We start from the raw sequence: 22,161 nt of genomic DNA on the forward strand, positions 1-22,161 counted from the left end.
TGACAATTTATTTTGTATTTTATTAACTTTGAAATCCAAAAATTGCTTTCTGAAATAAGAAATGATGCGAAGACTTTGCTAGAATGAGCTACATTAGTTTAATTGAGGCGATCCTTTCTACTATTAAAGGCTCATCTACAGTTCATTTGTCTTCAAATTTAGAAGAAAAGAACACGGCAAAGAACTTAGGAAGGAGAAAGTTAGGCAGAGCTTTCCGCGATAAAAGAAGTAGCTGAAAGAAGTTTGGTAAAAACTTGTAGTAAGTATCCACTTTTAAAATCTAATATAGAGAATATATGCGATTCCATCAAGATCTTGAGTATAGTTAAACCTTCTTTCTATTTGACCAAAACCATCGGTGAGACCCATAGTCCACATCTCGTTCCTTAAGCGAGAAATAGGACATCCTCTGTTAAAGGATGTAGATGATGTGATATACAGTATTATAGAATATCTCATGTCTACTATTGAAATTACTACAAATGAAATATAAAAACTTATTGTGGTACATCTATCGTCCAATAGGCCATTGAACAAGTTAAATGGTAGAGATCTATATTTAAATGAAAAGGGTCAGAGTGTTAGAGTATACTAAATAAAAAGTAAATCGCTTATGCTTTGAGCGCTTCTAAAATCTGAAAAATTAATAATTAATAGTACAGAAGTCAAGCGACTGCGCAGATACTATAAATGGCTGACCAGCTTCATAGGCCAAGACGGATCAGATCTAGAAATTGCGGATGACCGTTTTTAATAAATAAAGACGGTGTAAAATCAGTTTGGCTATTTGTAGGCTTGAAAGACTACTATGTGACGTTGTTCAAATTGATTGTAAGTAGGTCTCAATTACTTTTTTCTCGTTAAAACACGGTATTTCAAGAGATACCGTATAAAATTAAAGGAGATTCAGTCATTTCTACAATAATTGAATCGTTATACAGCCACGTCTGATACTACAAACTAGACGACGGTACCTAGCGGTACCACAAGATAGCGAAATGAAAAAAGGCGACAATCAAGTCAAGATAATCTAAACATTTAGCCAGCATCAGCACGAATAGTTCCTAGAGAACCGAGAGAATTAAATTACCGACATTACGGACACAGATAGCGTTCGAGTTAGCTGTACTCGCGATTCCTAAACTGACTATTCAAAATAGATATGTCGATGCCGTCGATCAAAGAATCAGATATCCGTCCATCGCGTTCGGTGGGTACTGATGCGTTTTATTCTTCGAATCGGATAAATGCATTTACTTGGCTTGCGTGTCGTTTTTGTTTTATTTTATGCGGGCTTATGGTACTCTACCGGGTTCTTGCTATATTTAAATCACACAACCGTAACCTGGAATTTGTCAAATTGATTGGAAAAATGAAGAAATTCAATGAAATTTTGGTATAATGCATTTGGATTTTTTCCAATCGAATCCTAATACAATTACTAATTTGTTGAAATTTTTAGTTATATATAGCTAATACGCTTAGTTTAATTTAAATAACTGGAATGATTTTTAATAAAATAATGATTTTCTTCCTTTGCTAAGTTAATTTCATAAGAAAAAGCGATTCTTATAGTTGAAGCTGACAAATGAAATGTGGTACAGACGAAAAAGGGCGGAGTTTGAACCAGTCCATGTTCAAGTATTGGGAAAAATAATAATAAAATTCTATCCGTTATTTGCATTTTACTTAATTTAAAAAAAAAATATTTTAAAATAAAATTTATAATTATATATTAAATTTTATAATTTATAAAAAATTTTTTTACTAAACGTTGCAACGTTTACAAATGATACATTGCAGCCATTCGTCTTTTTTAGACGTTGGGTTATAGTCCTCCTGGCAACCGACACATTCATTTTCTAAATCACTAAAGTTTTCTTCACCACTGGAACTGTCATCAAGGGTAACGTCATCTTCAGACACTAAAGATTCACTCACCTTTCTCTTACTTTTTAATTTTCTTACAGGTTTTACGTTCTTTTTGAGTTGTGCATCTTTCTTATTTTTATAAATTCCTTAGCAGTTATCTCTCCGGATATTTTTTTACGAACTCTTTTCACTGCTGCAGATAAAACAGGTACAGGCGTTACTTCAATAAGGGCCTTTCCGGGAGTTATATCTTCATCAGATACTGATGACTTGTTGACTGAGATTTTGAATTCCGGAGGGGCCTGGTTGAGGAGACTCAGCTCTAACTGATAAGTTATCCGTCTGGACCGTCTGTAATGTTTCTGTTTCAGGATTTTCAAGGGGTGTCTGTATTAAAAAAGCATATTCCGGGATAATTAACAAATTAAATGGATAAATCCCAGTAGATTTAAATGTAGAGGTCGCTTTTTGAACAGTTGCTGAGTTTCCCTATGCTCGACCTAACAGTTTACCAAATTGAAGACGATTAAGGACCCTGTTTGGGTTATTTTGAACCATAAAACGGCATTCAGCGTAGAAGTTGCTTTTAAGAGATTTAAAGAAGGCGCGATCAAAAGGCTGCAGGTAGTGAGTGGTATGCGATGGTAAACAAAACAAAATTATATCATTTTGCAAATTCTAGTAGGTCCAGGTTGGTCGTATGGGACATGTAGCCATCTACTATTAGTAAAGTTTTACCCGAGGGCTTTCTTGGTAGAAAATGTGTTCGTAATCATTCTAAAAAAATCTCGCTATTAACCTAAGCAGATTTTTCCAATATTCTAATTTTAGAACCCGGTGGCATACCTTCATGCCAGTCTTCTTTTTAATTTTTTCCTTTGAAAATACAATATGGGGGCATAAAAGCGCCTTCTGCGCTACAACATACTATGACACTAATTGTCTCACTCTTTTCCCCAGGGCGTACGCTTGGAACACATTTTGATCCTTTTTCGGCTAGTACCTGACCAGCCGTAGTGTTTAGCTGTAATCCTGTTGCGTCTGTATTGAATATATGCCCGGGTTTATCATAAAAATTGTGTTCAGTCATAATTCTCTGTAGATCCGAAAAGTAATTATTAACGGTTTCTCTTGACATTCCCAAAGCTCGCGCAATTGAGGTGTTCTCGGATTTTCTGAATGAAATTTCAGGTCTTCGCTTTAAAAACAGTTCTAACCATTTTTGGCCAGCTTTACCTAAAAAAGACGATAATAAATTAGCAATGTGGTTTTTATTTTTTTTTTAATATACCTTCTTTTTTATTAAATTTATTTGGAATTCCCAGTCGTTCAGCTAAATTAAACGCCATGATTCTTACTTCTGTTCTGGTGGGTGCAAAGCCAGCCTTTTTCAGTTTTTTTATGTGACTGACTATTTTTGTTTCGACGTTCGAGCCCAAAGAACAATCTGGCCCCAGAGGATTACAGCTATCGATGTTATTTGCTTTTAATCTGCGCTTAAAAGTTGTTTTTGGGATCCCAAATGCTTTCGCGGCTATGTTAAAGCCCATACCGCCATTCTTCACAGCATCAACTGCATCACCTAATGCTCTAGCCGTCCAAGAACCTCTTTTAGGTGCGTTTCGTTTTCGGATATATTTATTGGGCATAATCCTAAAACAAAATAGGCTAGTCCAACTCTCCTCCACTTAAGTGGGCCATCTATCCTCAAATAGGAGGATAGATGGATAGATAGTGTAGAGCTACGATTGGTGCTCTCTAGTACATCTTATATATGGTATCTAAACACTAATCCGACAAAAATCGGTTAAACTAACCTGATTTAAAAAAAAAATAAGATTCTCAAAACTGATATAAAATTTTTGCACGTGGTGATTTCAACTATCGTAAGTAACATTCGCGAAGGTGCGTTATAATGCCGGTTTTCCACCAAGCGGACAGTACAAAAACAAAACACAGACTCAGTCCGTTTGTGGCAGTTTGCGAACTGTTCTGGAACATTTTTGATGTTTTCAGAACTTTTTAGTCTGCGAATAGAGTTTTTACGAACACAAACAGCGTCCCGACGAGTGTCGGTAACTTCAAAGGGTCCGGGTGTTCTAGAAATGTTTGTCTTTTGGTGTAGACGTCTTGAGACACTTTGTTTCTAATTTCGTTGTTGTGGTTTAGTCTAATTTTAATGCGTAAAGAGAAAACGTCGCAATGTCTATTGTAAGTATTTTAATTTATTTATATCAAAATATTGACACGTACAAACCGGTATATGCACTTTTAGGATACTTCTAAAAAAGTGTGGACAGTGGAGGAAACCGCCAATTTAATTAAGGGCTACAAAAATTTTAGAAGCTTATGGGATGCTAAACACGCAGACTATAAAAACAGAATTAAAAAAAAAAGATGCCTTGATGGAACTAGGAAAAATGTGTAACGTGTCCACAGCCGAAGTTGAGCGAAAGTTGGCCAACATTTATTCGCAGTATCGTAAAGAGAGGCGTAATTATAAAAAATATAAAAAGTCTGGAGCGGCTTCTTCTTTTCGTTCTAAATGGTTTGGTTATAATTTGATGGCTTTCCTCCGAGACAAACATAAACCAAGAACTACAGAAGAGAGAACCTGATCGCAGTTCACCTTCTATATTTATACAATCTTCTCTTAGATCTTGCAATAGCTTAGAAGTCACATTTTCTCCTTTTTGCCTTAAAGATGGTCTAGCCCAAAATCGACGTTTATTTTTGTTCTTTTTATTTATAATAAAATATGCAGCTCCTAGCAAAAATAAATCCTCGTCATCTTGTCTTATTGCAGCGCGCCACATTTTCACAAATGCCGTGTCCGGTGTCTCGATGTAAACTGAATAAAACTTAAACAGTTTTTATTGATTTCAGTTCGTTGCTGGTGTAAACAGAAAGTCCGTTAGGGACAGAACAGTTTTGAAACAATTTCAAAACAAAACTGTTCGAATTTTCTGTTCAAACGAACAGTTCGTGTTTTGTTTTTGTCCTGTCCGCTTGGTGGAAACCCGGCATAATACGTTCCAGTCGCCGTCTCAAAGGCAACTGACGTTAAGAATAAACAGAGACAACCAAAGAGACGTGCAACTAAATAGAAATTTTTATCCTATTGTTGTTGCTCTCTTTAAACTGTATATATTGTATTTCGTTGTCTCTCTCTTACCTTATAAAAGGTGAGCTAAGGTGGCGCCACAATACTAATCTTTCGCAATGCTAAATGTATTTAGTTATCAGAGCAGTCAAGAGAAAACATTCTTCCATCTCCGTCTAAATGAATGCAAAAATACGGGATAGCTTGTGTCCAATTCTCTAGTATTTCTAAAATTATAATTAAGTACGGCAACAGTGCAATCCTTGCTCAACATGAACCCGTGAATTTCAATATGGCTGAATAGTTGTTGTTGCTGATTAATTTTGTTTTGTTTTACATCATTAGTTGAGATTTTGGACGAGTGCTTAAACTTTACGTATTTTATTACCTACCGGATTTAGTTGAACTTGGTTATAGTAGTTAGTAGTTGTAGTTTTTTGTAGGATACAGATTTTAGTGTTTTGATTTGTGTTAGGAACAGAAATATGTTCATTAAGGTAATTGTCAAGGCTGTAGTTAAAATAGGTATTCCATGGAGGTTCAAAAGGAAAAATTAAGAGATTTGCAAAAAAAAACATAAAAAAAAATTAAAAATTGTTACACCAAAGGATATATTTTTTGGAATATTATTATAGTACTGTGATAATTAAAATGTTTCTATATTTTAATTGCATTTATGTATATGCATGTTACTGTTACCATCTTAAATTATAAATTATGAAAATAATTAAGAAAATGCATGCACATATTATAGTTATACCATATACTGAAAATACAATGTAAAATGTTTCAGAATTATATTTAGTTTATTTAGTTCCCCAATTTAAATTTTGATTGCATTGTTTTAATTAAAATCAGGCGTTCTGTCTCAGAACATAATTATGATGTTCTGACTTCTGAGACATAACGGCTGATTTTAATTAAAATAAATAATTAAATGCTTAATAGCCGAGGTTTGAATTATGGCGGCAAACGCTATCTGCGCCATCTACGTTTACCTTTCACGAAGAGAGACAAAGATGGAAAATAATCGGATATTTTATTAGCGCACAGTTGCGCGTCTCTTTGGTTGTCTCTGGAATAAACTAAGAACGGGACAGGTTAGTCTTGCCCTGTTGCCAAACCTTGCGGGATATTTTGAGTGGACCGTCTACCCTCCTGGTCCATTTCTCATCCTTTTACCCTACTTAAATGATTCCTGAGATACAGGATATTATTTAATAAATGTTCGATATTTCACATGGTGCGTTTTGAAGTAAATTTAATGCTTGGTTTTTAGGATACAGAGTGTAAAAGATTTATTTTTGTTTTTTTTCTGAATAATTTTATAAATAATCCGATTTCGGAAAGAAATTTGGTATCTTTAACATCCTGTATTTTGAAAACCAAGCATTTTTGACTATACATGTATAGAAAAATGGACCATCGTTAGCTTCAAAATGAAGTATTGGTCTCATAAAATATATAATAAAAAATATATATAATCTTTGAAAACAGCAGACGCGATGCATAATGTCATCATACCAGACATCATATTAGAACTATAATCTAGTGAATTATGATCAATTGAATTCATATCACGTATAGTTCCCCTGAGTAATTTTCAGTGTTGAAGCTCAATATCATATTATGGTCGTAGTTTCTACTTCAAAAGGTTTACAACGCATTTAATAAACATTTATTATAACGTATTAGCAGTAAAAGTCCATTCGGGTAATACTCAATTTAATTTAAGAATAAACATTCCTTCCGTAGTTATAAAAGTTGTCTAATTTAAAATAAGAGATTTGCTTAAAACACAACTTTAAATGTATGAGATACCAAGTGCCGCCGCCACAAAATGTAAATGCAAGATAATTTACGAGAAAAATATTCTAAAACCTTTAAATAAGAAGTAATTGTCTACCTGTGTAGGATAATATACGATACATTACGGTTTCATATCTTTTATCTTCACCACAGCACTAAAACTAACATCTTATTTACTGTCAGGATTTTTTTTTTGGAAATAGGATTATAATTTATAATGGCTTCTTCGCGTGACAGATGCTTCTTTAATATTTATTGATATATCCTTATATATAATACTAGATTTAAAAAAAATTCAAAGACATTAAACGGTACTTTATATGCTATTAGTGCTAATATATTATAAATTGGAAATGGATTTTCTCAAGAAGAGAATTTGATTTTTTTATTTTTCTTATTAAGAGAAACTTAAAAATCTTAAAATATTTACAATGCAACCATATACCAGATATTTAAAAGTGCTTAATGGAAATTTAAGAAGACGTTCAACATTAAAACCCAAAGAATTCAAGTGTGAAACCGCTTTATCGGAACGCGGTGACTGGTTTTTAACAACCAGCTCAAATTTCGATTGTTTTTTCGGTAACTTTAAACAATAGAAGGTTCGAATTACGATTACCTGATGACACATTTTCTTTTTGATTTTAATGGGATTTAAGAGAAATTTGATATGTTATGTGTCAGTTGGTAAGCAAGTAAATTATATCAAGTTTTTATCCAAAAAAATAAAATATATTGGACAAGGTTAGGCAAGCGAGAAGTTAGATGATAGAAGTTTTATCTGTATAAATATTAACATTTTCAATATTTCAATGACATATTCGAGAAGATAATATATTCGAGAAAAATATATTATTTTCGGGGCTAGAATAATAATGTAAGAAGAATATTAATTTTTTAATTTGTCAAATAAAGTTACTTTAACTTAATAAATATTGATAAAATGACATCGAAAAACAATTATTAATTATGACATCAATAAGCTTTTCCAAAAAAAAAATCATTTTACGAAGGAAAACACAAGAATTTGGACAAATTTTTGATTGAATTTTTAGTTTATTGTTACTATATGTCGGAAACTCCTCAATAATTCTTTCAGACGCCATTTTGTGTATAAATAATGCAATAAGTTTATCACTTATAAAACACTCGGACTATATTGCGTCAAAACAACTTATCAGGTAGACTATACACAAATAAAACTTATCTTACACAAGAAAAAAAATAAAATAAAGAAAACAATTAAATATCGACCCGAAAAGGTAAGAACTAGCGATCTGTAGCCGGTTTCCGCTCTCGCCCAGTTCTATCTAAAAACTGCCTTTCTTTATAATCCAAAATCCCTTCAATGCTCTATTCATTCCCGGCTACGTTTCACTCTCTCCAATATTAATTTTTCTAAATATCGGATCATGTTACATACCCGTTCAAAAGTCGAATATTCAGCACTTATAATTTTTTTAAGCCAGACTCATAAACTAAACTTTATCACCTTTGTGGCAATACCGCTGTCGCCTGGTTCTTAACAACTAATGTAAACAGATATGTACCCTATTTTAACTTAAAATTATATAAAAGTATCTGAAGCCGACACGACCATTCTGACAAGTCGCACGACCTCGGGCGCTACTCCACAGTTCCATCTGGAACCAAAAAAAAAACAAATGTGATTCACTTAAGACCACTTGGCCATCCTGACAGATAATAAAAAAATCTAAATAAACTAAAATTTTATAGCAAATATTTTACTATGATATACCGTCAGAAAACGCAACACCATCTCAAAAATAGTGATACCAAAAAAAAAAACTTCGTCCTTCATATATCTGTCAGCCTTCAAGTAACCGATAACCACAATTACCGTTACAAAACTTTATTACTAGGTAACCAATAACCGCAGCTATTGTTACAACAAAACTCTAGCTACCGCAGCAGCCCTCTCAAACAAAAGATAACCGCAGCTATTTTTATCACACAGCTTTAAATATGACCTAGCTACTAAAAGCAATCACTGTCACAGCTATCACTGTCACAGATAACCACCGCTCCAAATTTCCATTTTTTTTAAATTCATCAGCCGACACTGGCTCATCCATATCGTCTTCAACCTAACCTACCTTAAAATCAAACATCTCGTGTTCTTGACCAGCCGGCACTAGATGCAGCTGATCATGGACAAATTTACTTATACCTCCTTTACCACTAGTTTTTTCAACTTCCTATCTATCATTAGGTAATACTGTTTTGACCCTATATGGTCCCCTAAACTTACGATCTAATTTTGACAGCATTCGTTCGTTGCATTTAGCAGATACAAAATCACCAACAACAAAAGATTTAATAATACTTTTGTTAGCATTGAAACGTTCCATATCGACTCTTGCACAGTTGTTTATGTTTCGACTTGCCTCTTCTCTTATTTCCGATAAGGAAATATTATCTTCATTTAAAAATTGATAAACTAATCTATTTAGCTCTAACGAATGAATTTTTGTACCAAAAAGTAATTCTGCTGGGCTAAAACCTGTGGTTTTATGCTTAGTACTATTTAAAGCCAACTGAACCTCCCCTAAACTATCTTGCCAGGTTTTTGAGTCCTCAGCCTCAATAACTGTTAAAGTGTTCTTAAGCACCTGCATCACCCGCTCAACCTGACCATTAGGTTTACTAGCACTATGTGCTATGAAGTGAAGCTCAATATTATTATCGGAAGAAAATCTTTTAAACTCGGAACTGGTGAAACACTTTCCTTGATCAGATATAACCAGACTCAGAGCACCAAAAAGATAAGTAAAATTTTGAAATGACTCAACAGCCTGCTTACCGGTTAGTGAAGAAATGTGATACAGAAGAGCAAATTTAGTAAAACCATCTATAATGACCATAACATATTCTTTCTTATCGCTTTTCCCACTTAACTTTCCGGAGATATCAATATGAACTGTATGCCAGGGTTTTGAAACTTTTGGTGTTGGATGAAGCTGAACTTGTGATTTTTCACTTTTATTTTTAGATGCTTTGCATATTAGACAATTGTCAACAAATTTTTTGACATTCTTTGACATATTTGGAAACCAATAAAACTCATACAGTTTGTCCAAAGTTTTTCCCAGCCTAGATGTTTTAGATCTACGTGAATGTGGTTAATTACAGACCAAGCCATCGAACGTGGGATAATGGGAAGCCATTTCGATTTCCCATTTCTTTGTATTTTTCCTAACAAAATTAAAAAACCATTTATCGATTTTACTAATAAGAGTATGAAAAGTTTGAACATGCCGCCGCCACTGAAAGTATCCAGGTAATATGAGCTGCTTTCAACAAGATAATAAATTTTAATAATAGTTTAAAAAAACTAAAAGATCACGCTTTTATTGCTAATCGAACTAAAAAGTCGAAAATAATTTTTAATTAGAAAGAGTTTTTATTATAGTAAATCATAATAAAATTTAAGTTATTAACAGAATAATTCAAATCAAAGTAAAAAGCGCGAGGTGCTCGATATATTAAATATGACAATTATTCTATTGCCAACTATCTATGAGAGAATGAAAATAAAGTAAAATGCACGCTTTTCACTTTGATTTGAATTATTCTGTTAGTAACTAGTTATTTAAAAATTATTTTTTACTTTTTAGTTCAGTTAACCGTAAAAACCTTTTCTTTTAGTTTTTTTAAACTATTATTTTTCTCAATATACTTTATACATACAAAAAATATGGGCAATGTACAACATGAAATAGCTTAGGAATGTTTCAAAGGTCTTAGTATTAGATTCTTGTAAATTGGTGTTAATTAATAGTAAAACCGATTAAACTCGATATTTGATATGGTGAGTTTATTTGTTTGACCTTACGGACAAATAGGTTTCTGGTTTATACCGTCGTTGTAAACCAGTGGCGCAAACCCACTAACCGGCATTTGGCTATCTTCACAAGTGCAGGTCAAAAGTGGCCCTCACACGATCAGTATTACTGACAGTATTTCGAAATACTGACAATAGTACTGATCGTGTGAGGGCAAATACTGATGGACTTTCAGTATACTGATAATACTTTCGGGGTCCTAAGTATTTAGGCTGAGCCAAAATACTGATGAAAATATTGATCGTCCGAGCGCAGTTAAGTAAAGTAATTCAGTATTTCAAGTGAAGTCATCGAGGCATCATGGAATCGATGCAGTTTCCAGTAGGGTCACCTTCATCCAGCATATCTTCTGAAGAAGAAGAAAGAGGTTTATTGCAGCTTATAAGTCAATGCTAGAGTTGTGGAATATCACATTGAGAGAGTATTCCGATCGAGACAAAAAAAGACGCGGCTACGAAGCTTTGCTTCAAATTTATATACTTTTAAAGGCACAAGCCACTATTGAAGATGTGAAAAAGCAAAATTAATACACTACGTAGTAATAACAGGAAGGAATTGAAAAAAATAAAAGACTCTAAGCGCGCTGGTAGTAGTGCTGAAAGTGTGTATGAACCCAGTTCGTGGATATTTTATGAACTTCAGTTTTTAGCAGATGTTGAAATTCCGGAGAAAGGAAGAAGCTCAATAAAACAAAATGAGGTAAGTAAATAGTGTTTTATTGGAACAGGAAAGTTAATATGTTATTATAATAATTATTTGTATTTGCTGTTTTCATTAAAAAATTGTGTAGATAACAGCAGGCTAAAACAATAACGGTGGGCTTTTCAAGTGATAAATTTATAGCTTTTTGAAATACACCAAATCGAGTAACAAGTATGCCAAATGCGTTTTCAACTACTCGGCGAGCCCGTGACAATCGGTAATTAAAAATCCGGTTTGTCCCTGATAAATCCTCTTGGCTAAATGGCTTCAATAAATGTTCGCTCAGCGCAAAGGCATCATCCCCTATAAAAACGTAAGGAAATTTTTCGTCGGTTTTGAGGCATCAGGAATATTTAACCGATTGTTTTGGAACATTTCCCAAAAATCGGTATTGTAAAGAACTCCTCCATCCGATACCCGTCCGTTAGTGCCAACATCAACCATTATAAAATTATAATTAGCATCTACAATCGCCATCAAAACGATGCTGTGGGTGCCCTTGTAATTATAGTACCTTAATCCGGAATTCGCTGGTTTAATAATGTGAACGTGTTTTCCGTCTATTGCCCCAAGGCAGTTCCAAAATTGTCACTTTGCCCCAAAGTCCTTTGCTATTTTCTCCCATTCGTCTCCGGTTAATGGTATCTAAAAAAACAAAGCATTTAATTCATTGATCTGTTTCCTATTGTTTCAGCGTTCTGAAGACATGCAACAAAAATAAGGCACTGATAGAACTGAGAAAGCAACAAAAAGAAAAGCTGAAGAAGATGATGAATATCCCATTGGAAAAATTTGGGAAGCAAAGTTGAAAAGTCTTATTGACCCACAACAACGAAGGTTGGCGGAGAAATACATAAATGATATTCTTTTCGAGGCGGAACAGGGCACCTTAACCAAAAGCTCCGTCAAAATAAATTGTGACGAAGCAAATTTTGTTGATGTATATTCAAGAGTACCATCAGTTCAAAGTTTATCATCCGCAAGTTGCAACTATAGTTACACTTCAACTGCCAATAATTCAATCATGGCGTTGCAAACCTCCATCACAAATTCACTTATGGTTGTAGGAGAAATGATAGTGGAAAATTTTAGATCCTCAAACGATCTCCCACGATTTTTAGCTAATCGTAGCGTCAACGCTAGCCTTTCGTTTGCCATTGCTTGCCGCATGTTTGTGTCATGTTTGGTAATAAAAAGCCTTAGGAAATTGAGGAGTTCATTGTACACATCACTACTTATTCGAAAATAGTTTCGATAATCCTCTGGGTCCGTGTTATTTATAAAATTTAACAAATTTAAATGAGTGTATTTTTGACGCTGACCTATCCATTGATTCATCCAACGTCTCTTTTGCTTCTTGCGTTTAAAACTTGTACAGTACAATATAATGGCAACACAAGCTTTTTGTTTATTGCTCATTTTTTTGAAGAAGAGGAATACGAGAAAGAACGATCACAACAAAACTAAATATGTATAGGTTACTGATAGAAATATTGATAGTGTGAGGTGAATTTCAAAATATTGATGAAATACTGACAATATCAAGTACTGTCAGTATTACTGATCGTGTGAGGGCCGCTAAAGAGAGTGACATTTGTTTAAATTCTTAATTAATCCTTATAAGCTAAAATAGAATATCATTAGGTATAATTTCATAGCTAAATTATATTTCTATTTCCTGGGTTTGAAATGTGTATTTAATAAATAATTAGGTGTAGCATATGAATATTAACATAATAACTTTAAAATAAGGTTAAATTTAAATTAACTTATATTAATTGTGCATATTTTTAAAAATTAATGAGTAAAGTTATCAATTCTTGTTTTCCTGTTTAATATTTTAAGGCAAAGTAACCTAATTCAGTTAGCTATTATCAAAGATTGGTTTTTTAGAAAGGAATAAATGAAATTCAAGGAACGTCTAATTTGATGGCACGATTTTTTTATTGGAAAATTTCAATAAAATGACTTGGAATATAATTCCTATTATGCTTCTAAAATTGTATAAGTAAAATCAAACACAAAGAGCATAATCATGATATGAAGATCATAACACTAACGCAAATATTATTAAATCAAAACAAGAGCCTTCGAACATCCTCGACAACCGTTCGACAGCGCTCAAAGGTTGTTCTGCGTTCTCATCTTATTTCTTTTTCTCCATCGGGGCAAAAGATATTAACAACCCAAAGATGATGAAGACATCTTCTTTTCGCTGGCAGCTGAAGGTCGTCGCCGTGGCCGCCTTCTAGCCACGAACGACTTTAACTAAAATAATAATAGGTTTTCGTTTCTTGATCATTTCGGACCGCGTTCTTTTTAATCAGGAGGGTTTGGCCGCCTTTTTTCCGAACTGAAACATTTTTTCGTTATTCTGAACCTTTGATTATGCAACGGGTTTCGTGTTAACCGTCTTTTGCCCAAGGAAATACGGTGATTATTTAATGTTTTATGTAAATGTAATGATTGAACAAACATGTAATATGTAAATGCCGTTTTTATGTTTTGATATTTTCTCACTTTTTAAAAATATAAGGAATTTTAAAATAATATTTTACATTTATTTATTTAAGGGGAAAAAGTAGCACACCGTCGCGCAAAGCGCATTCTGTTAACGTTAATAATATAAAATTAATATTGTTAAAATAACGGAGATACTCCGCAAAAGTACCCTTGTACCCATCTGTAACTTGGAACAAATTCAATAGTTCATATACTTTTTGTTAACTTTAAAGGGTTAAGTTGGATGTGAGGGTCAATTAAAATCCAAGCTGTCTAAAACTGTTTTCCTTTAATGCCAATGTTTCGGCCTATATTAAGTCTTCTTCGGTATCAGGTATACAACCAGGGTATACTTTGAAATTGCCTATTGATGTCATATCAGACATTGGCATAGACAATTGACGGTTGTTAGTTGTAAGGCTCCCAAAAATAAATATAAACCAATATTTAAGACCCTACAAATAAAAAAAAAAACATAGTAAAATGTACTACTACATAGTACTTTGGCAACGTCACATCTATTACTTACTTTGGCAACGTCTCTTTAAGTGTTGCACAGTGTTTTAAGTCCAATGAATTTGTCACTAAAACTAATATTTGTTTTAAAACCAAAAATAATTTTGCACAACATTTAGTAAACACTAAATATAAAATACCGATAACGCACCGATCTGGAGTTTATAAGTTAACTTGTTCCCACCCCTTATGTGAGATCTGTTATGTCCGCCAAAGCGGAAGGAAAATTGAAGTCAGAGTCAACGAATATGTAAGACTTATGAGACATGTAATTGAAGGTTGTTTAGACCTGTTTGACCTAACGAAAACTTTTAAATTTTCTGTTGTATATTTGAATGTTCCGATTTAATTTTAATTCTAATTTTTAAATTTTATCGTTGATTTCTAATAAAGTTTATGTGATTAACCTTTTTCAAAATAATTAAAATTAAGAAAAAAATTAATATAAATTATAAAATCTGTTATAATCAAAAAGTTTTTTAACTAATGTTTAAAATGTAGTCCATTTACTATTTAATATTATCCTAAACGTACTGTCGTTTTTAACGATAAAAATTTAAATACATAGTAATATTATCGATGTTTTTTTTAATGGATTTTATTGCTTATTTCTATTTTCAGTTTTTTGTTACCTGTAGTTTTCAAGATATATAATTTATTAGTCTTTATTTAAAAATCTTAAACCACTTAGTTTCGCTGCATAATACTGTAAAATTATATATTATTGTGAAAGAACAATAAGTTAATATAAATTTTAAGTAATTATATTAGTTAAGTATATTAATTATATAATTAATAAACTTTTTTGTAAACTCTTTTATTCGTAAGGAATTTCATAAATTTGGAAAAAATTTGAAATTCAAACAGTAAAAGAAGTAAATTTTAACATTATTAAAAAACTTTAAATTTAAACTTAAAATTTAAAATTATTTTTTAGTTGATCAATAAAAGTCAAATAATTAGATTTAAGTACTTTAATTTTAAATTTAGACGCAACGCCCTATTTAACTGAAACGCCCAAAATTAAAATCTTAATGATGATTGGATAGGAAAATAGAACAAGAATCTAAAAGGAGGTTATGAACTTATTCAGAAACATGTACCCTGATTTACCACCGATATGGCCAGGTACTGTAAGGAAAAGTGAGAATCAGTTTTGGAAAACTGGCCACGTTAGAAGAACAACTAGTTCGCGTAAATCTGCCCTAAATGCAAAACCCAAAATTAATGTGTTATTAACATTATTCGAGATGATGTTTATCGCTGAAAAAGTCCAAGCATTTCCGGAGATTCTCGAGAAATCTCAAGTTCCAGCGATGAAAAAAAAAGAAAACTGCTGCATTAACTGATGACGTATTCCTTACGTTACCTTATTTGGCAAGGAGATGGATATTAAAGCTTTTATGAAAAAAGTGAACAATATGAAAACGCGACTGAAAAATAAAACTGACAAAAATAAAACAGGGAACAAGCCCATTCGTCTTTTGTCCTGGGAGAAAGTTATGTTAAATGCTATGGATGCGGACATAAATCCTGTACTAAGTCGGGTACCAGGTGAGAAATAGATTCAGGTCTTTATTATTACCTTGAAGGTACTTATCATGCATGTATATTTTTATTAGGGGCTCTTGCAATTGGCGTGGCAAGTCAACCTTCTTTACCTATTTCAAAGGATGACATTATGGTGGAAAACGATGCTCATCAGATGATTATGCCTCAAGTAGTAGCTAACAAAAAGCGATCCTACACATCGGTTGAAGAGGTTGCTGCAAAACAAATTCCTCCGAAGCCTACCTTTGCTTCGGGCAAACAAGAGTCTGACGAGACGAGGTAGTTAACGACAACCCAGCTTCGACGATTAGTTTTAGTTGAACAACTGAAAGTTGCTCGTCTCCAACAACAATATTACTCTGCCAAGCTAAAAAATTTAAACGAGGCATCAAACGAAAAAGCACCGCAAGAGTATGTTGTTGTTGGAGATAATATTTACCAAAACTTGTAAAAATAGAAGTAAATGTAATATGTATCATTTATAACAAAAAAAATAATTAAACGTTTTTTTCCAGTTCAAGCGTGTAAGTTTATTTTTAGTTTAAGTAAATACATTTTTGTACGTTTGAAGTAAACGACATATACATAGCATTACATGAAAGTTTTAATCCTAATTATACAACTATATTGTTATTGGTAATAAGACGAGCTAACTCTCGCCGCCTTTGTCCTTGTGCGCGAATAGCATCTACATTTTCATTCTCTATAAATGGCAAATCCTGTTCTTCTTTTTCGTCATTTTCTTGAAAATCTTCATGTCTTAATTGCTTAGCTATATTGTGCAACACAGCACACGCAATTATAACTTTTGGAATACTGGTCAGTTTTAATCTGCATCCATACTTCAGGATAGGAAATCGCCGCTTTACTTGCCCAAATGTATGCTCAATCACAACTCGCTCTGATGTAAGCAGCCTGTTAAAGACTCTCTGATATTCCTCGTGGGGGTCGGTGTAAGGAGTCATAAGACATGACTTCTCCTAGAAGAATGGTGTTTCTTGTCTTTTTCATGATTTCATACACTGCCGAATTTTTCCATATACGAGCATCATGGACTGATCCACGCCAACTTGCATCTATACTAGTTATAACAGAATTCTGGTCGCATGTAACCTGTACATTAATACTGGCAAAACCTTTTCGATTTACATATTCGTCTCCAAATTGGGCTGGTTTTCCATTAAGACGAATATGAGTGCAGTCAATAACTCCAATAGCTGTGGAAAAACGGAACCTGGTCAACCATTTCTCTCTGGCCTGCATAATTTTTTCTGTATTTGGGAACCTGATAAATTTGCCGGCTTGTTGTACAATTCGCTCTAGCACGTCATGAAATATTCTGGACACTGTGGGTTGCGAACATCCCAATTCTTCAGCTATTCCGCTCTGAAATCCAGGGTTCGCACAATACCGCAGAAATATTTTCATTTTCTGCATAGGTGACTGGGCTGCTCCACGAGATTCGAAATCCATGCCAAGAAAGTAATTTGCCAACCACACCACATTTTCCTCCTCAAATCTAAACAACGTCTTAAAATCTGACTCACGAGGTGTACGTCTTCGTTTGTAGTATTTTCTTGTACGTAAATTCACCACATTAGCCATAACTAACACAATACTGCGACTAATCAACCAAAGATCACTTAAACAAGCCCTTACAAATAGATTTTATTAAATGAAATACACAAATTTTAAGATGCAGGCTCTAAGATGCCGGGACAACTAATGATAAAATGAGAAAAGTTGCTGTAACCTAAATTCCTTTTTTAGAAGCAAATCCTTTAGCTTTTAAGCAAATGCTTCTTTTTATAAATAAGAAAAAGTTAACACCTTTTACTTTGCAGAAGCGAGACCTTTTCCTTCACTTTTTTATGCATATACTTTGAATGAATTGCTTTTATTTTTTGAAAGCAAAAGGCAAAACTTTTTTTTATAAATATAGACTAATATCTTCATATTTAAACTTTGAAGTTACTTGTTTATTATTAAGTGTTTTAAATTCTGTTGGTAGAAAATTGATTTTTATAGTAAAGCAGCTGACGAATTCAATAAATATAAATTTAATTTTTTTAATGTTATCCTGAGATACTAATGAATTGAGTGCTGTCAAACTTGAGAAAAAAGTGGTAACAATATTATAATTTTTAAAACTTTAATTTTTTATTATTATATTTCTACTACTAATTATCCCTTTCATAATATAATCAAATTGTAAAAAATAAAAAAAATATTCATATAGATCAAGCTACAGTTGTGAAAACTATATTTTTTGGCTAATGGAAATTTCTCTGCAGTTTCTCCGTATATTTCTATTAAAATTTAAGTTTCCTCAGATATATTTTTGTCAACTTTTTATAGCTACTGGAGCCTTAATTAACTAGAAATTACTAGCTTACATAGTTAACAATTAAAACATCGAAACTAGATCATTAATGTAACATTTGTGGTTAAATATAGCATCTTACCGACGAAAGACTCAGATTTCTGACACAAATTACAGAAATTACATTTATAAACTTTGTGTCCTAGAGACCATCTTTTGGTATTGCATAGGATGGTCACAAAAACCATATAATTGTGAATGACGGGTTAGTTAAATTCATTTATTTCATTGGTTGACTTAAAACTAGAACATTTATTTATAAAAAAAAGGCCAAAGATTCGTATGATTGATTGATCTCTCTCGACGAAGTCAATTCTTAAATTCCGCGCGATAGATTAACAGTTAAAAAAAATGTTTCCTGCAGTACGATCGGTACCACGGCGTGTTTGATGTTTAAATTAGCGGCGAATCAGTATCATTTTCCAAGCAAGGGAGATCATTAATTTCTATCGGAAAAAAGATTTGTTATATTGCGTCTTTATTGATTATCTTAGTGTTAGTTCTATTATTCAATTTAATTTACTAATTATCTTTATAAGGTTCCTAGTTTCAAGGATAGAGTACTAGTTTCTTGGCAACATTTTGACAACATAATATTAATTTGATATCAGTTGCATAGCGTTTTAATCGTTACTTACATACTTAAATTACATGTAAAAATTAAGTATTTTTATTTGAAATTAGGTTTTCAGTTTTAAGTGAATAAGAAGGAGACATTTAATATTATTTTTGATAGATAATTTCAGAATTATTTCGAGAGGTCTCTGAAACAACCATGTTATCGACGTCTTGGTATATTCTTCGGATATCCTTCGATGTATTTGAGACACTAAAGAGATTTGCATAAGTTGCAGAAAACAATTATTTTGAGTATTTGTACACACTTCTAATAATTGTGGTAAAGTTACTTGATGTCCTGATAATCTTATTGACATAAAGCAATGTCAAAAGACTTAAAAACTATTAGCAGTGCCCAAATATTGTCATAAATTCTACTACTGCCAACGTACCTAATATTTCTTTTTACTTGGTTTTATAGCAAAAAAAAACATTTTTTAAAACATGCCCAATATTATTTACTTATATATTTAAATGTTTGATGTACATCTTGACATAATCTCTTATGACAGCAATTTAATTTTTTCCATAAAAATATTGAAATGTTGCCATACATTTTGCCATAGTTTGTTAAAAACACATACCTATACAGTAACATCTAACTGTCTCAGGTTGCCAACCCCGCTAATATTATCAATCAATCAATATATGTTTTATTGTCATAAAAGTAAATTTGTTGACAGCGCTGTAAAAAAGAATATGTTTTTCTACACAAACATGTAAAAAGGTTATTTAGCATGCTATGGTCCATCATCCTAAAGGCATTCTGCTTCCATGAATATGGTTTACCTATACCGGTAAAACCAACAACATCCCCATTCTTCAGAAATACTTCTCCAAGACTCTTGAACCAAAACATACAAAGCTAATTTAATGTCAAGAGTATCAATATGTATAACACAAACAGATATTATTCACTCCCGAAATATACAATTTTATTAATAGTCAAAAAAAAATGAATCACAAAAATAAATTAGGCGAAATGATATGGTGTAAAAAATATAAAGAATATACCTAAAGTCCTGCAAGAAAAAGGTAAAAATGACTAAAATCTATCCGACAAAAATTCAGTTATTTTATAATAGCCCTTTGCAACTAAGAGTTTTTTAACACGTTTTCTAAAAAGTTTCCAGCTACCTATACCTTTCAAATCTGCAGGAAGATGATTAAAGAGTTTTTTACCACCAAATATAAAATTTCTTTTGATCAGTGAACTTGTAGACATAGGCAAGAGCATCATTAGCTCGTCGACTGCTATATTCATGCCTATTAGTTGTGTTCACATTTCTAAATTTCTTATGAACAAGGCAAACAGATTCCAATATAAATAAGGCAGGAAGGGTTAGGATTTTATGAGTGATAAATAGCTGTTTGCAAGACTCTCTCATACTCACATTACACAGACGTCGGATCGCTCTCTTTTGAAAACAAAAACCCTATTAAATAAGTAATGTGTGCATGCACCCCAGAAACACAAACTATACCTTAAATGGGACTCAATTAAAGAAAAATAAACATTTCTAGCCATGTCAAAATCAACCTCTCCTGCGACCACTTTAAGAGCATAACAATTTGCTGATACTTTTCTACACAATTGCGTGATATGGCCCTCAAATTTTAGTTTATTATTAATAAATAAACCGAAAAATTTATTTTCGTCTAAGTTGTTTAGAATGTGATTCTCCAAAAACACATTATTTAAATTGCATTTAAAATAGATAACACTAGTTTTTGAAATATTTAAACATGCTCGCTTAATATCGCTTTCAAACTTTGTCAGGAACTCACTTGTAAATAATGTAAATTTTTGTAACAGCATCATTCGATTTTTCCAAGGTACCCAACATTTGTAAAAAATGTCAACCACTTTTAGTGTATTAACAACAGTAGTATTCTCATGTTCATTGTAAATGGCAATTTTAGATTTTATTTTGTTTCACAACATACAAATCTTTCTAAAAGTATGAATAATATGTTTATTATTTATGTATATATTTAAATAACTTACAAACTTGCCATCGTTTGTTAAGAACACGTATTTGCTTATCCTGAAAACCGCTATTAAAGAACCGAATCACAAACGCCATAACTCAACTGGGTATGTATATGCAAATCCGAAGAATTTCCATACTGTTTTTCAATTAGCTGAAATGGAAGAATATCTGCTTGGGACCTAGAGGTCGTATCGTTTGTTATTATGTCCTTTTGTTGACATAAACTGACAACAAACGTCCGCATTGTGTACCAGAGAGTCTTCATTTGTTACCCGGCTTTAACCATAAAACATCAGTTTTTACATTTTTTAGGTTATTTTTAAGGACAGTGACAGATGTTCATCTTTTGAGAAGAAACAGTATTTTATTGGTAGCTGCAGCATTAATTTAGTAAATGTTTTGAACTATTCAATATTACGTAAATATTTCTGTTTTAGGCCGACCTACCTTCAAGCTCAACCTACAGCGAAGACCTAGAGTACTGGCCATACGACCATGAAGAGTCTTTCGATTTTTCCGAAACCGGTTTCCTTAGTTTCGTTCCTCCGCCTCCTAGACCAATGTTTCTTGAAGATATTAGTCCTGATGGGGTGACTACTTGTGATATGTGCTCTTGGGCTATGAAAAAAAGTAATGCGTTAACTTTGGAAGGAAAAGGTAAGACTAGTATTAAGTTACGAGATTTATTTTTGATTCCTGAGAAAGTTCTTCACTTTAGGATCTTAGATGAGTTATTATGTCTCAAAATTATAAACTAATTGACTTTAGAACTACTGATTTTTTGCTGCAAATAATTTTTCTATTATAAACTACTCATATAATTGATATCGGACAAACATAATTTTATTAAAGTCTTGATAATTGAGTCTAAACTATTATGTCTAACTGAGATTTTTTTTTTGATTTTGTATTGTTCAATGAAATAACCTAATTCACTCTCCAGTCGTTGCTCGATTTAGAGCGTCGTGACTGTAATGTTCCGGTTATTATTTAACTATAATAAAACACCGGTAATAACACTAACTGCTTATTTATTTAATAACTTAATAAATTCCTTTTTACCACAAATGTTTTGTTGAACTCATGACCCAAGTACAACTGATCTCGTTAGTAAGAATCTACCGCATTTTTCGCTACAATGTGCGGTATGTCGTAGTAAATACGCTAGCTGGACGCATTACTTATTTTATTTAAACTGAAAGATACTACATTCTTCTCCCCTATAAAAAAAATACATATTCATCT

The 22,161-nt window shown here is 32.5% G+C and overlaps 1 protein-coding gene and 1 long non-coding RNA gene across 3 annotated transcripts in view; one reads left to right on the forward strand and one right to left on the reverse strand.

Moving 5' to 3' along the window:
• The window catches only part of LOC126740177 (uncharacterized), an 88,852-nt gene that overhangs the window by 50,832 nt on the left and 15,859 nt on the right, over positions 1-22,161 (forward strand). For both annotated transcript variants that reach the window (XM_050446112.1, XM_050446117.1), the window contains exon 2: positions 21,354-21,573. In XM_050446112.1, the coding sequence (XP_050302069.1) occupies positions 21,354-21,573 (220 nt within the window). The remainder of the gene's footprint in view (positions 1-21,353; positions 21,574-22,161) is intronic.
• On the reverse strand, positions 1,845-21,782 carry LOC126740219 (uncharacterized). The gene is made up of 3 exons (XR_007661817.1): positions 21,364-21,782; positions 3,164-3,525; positions 1,845-3,108 (listed from the first exon to the last, which is right to left on the reverse strand). It is a non-coding gene; the product is annotated as an uncharacterized LOC126740219 (long non-coding RNA).

The sequence above is a fragment of the Anthonomus grandis genome, chromosome 1 (assembly GCF_022605725.1).
Source record: "Anthonomus grandis grandis chromosome 1, icAntGran1.3, whole genome shotgun sequence".
NCBI classification, from domain to species: Eukaryota; Metazoa; Arthropoda; class Insecta; order Coleoptera; family Curculionidae; genus Anthonomus; species Anthonomus grandis.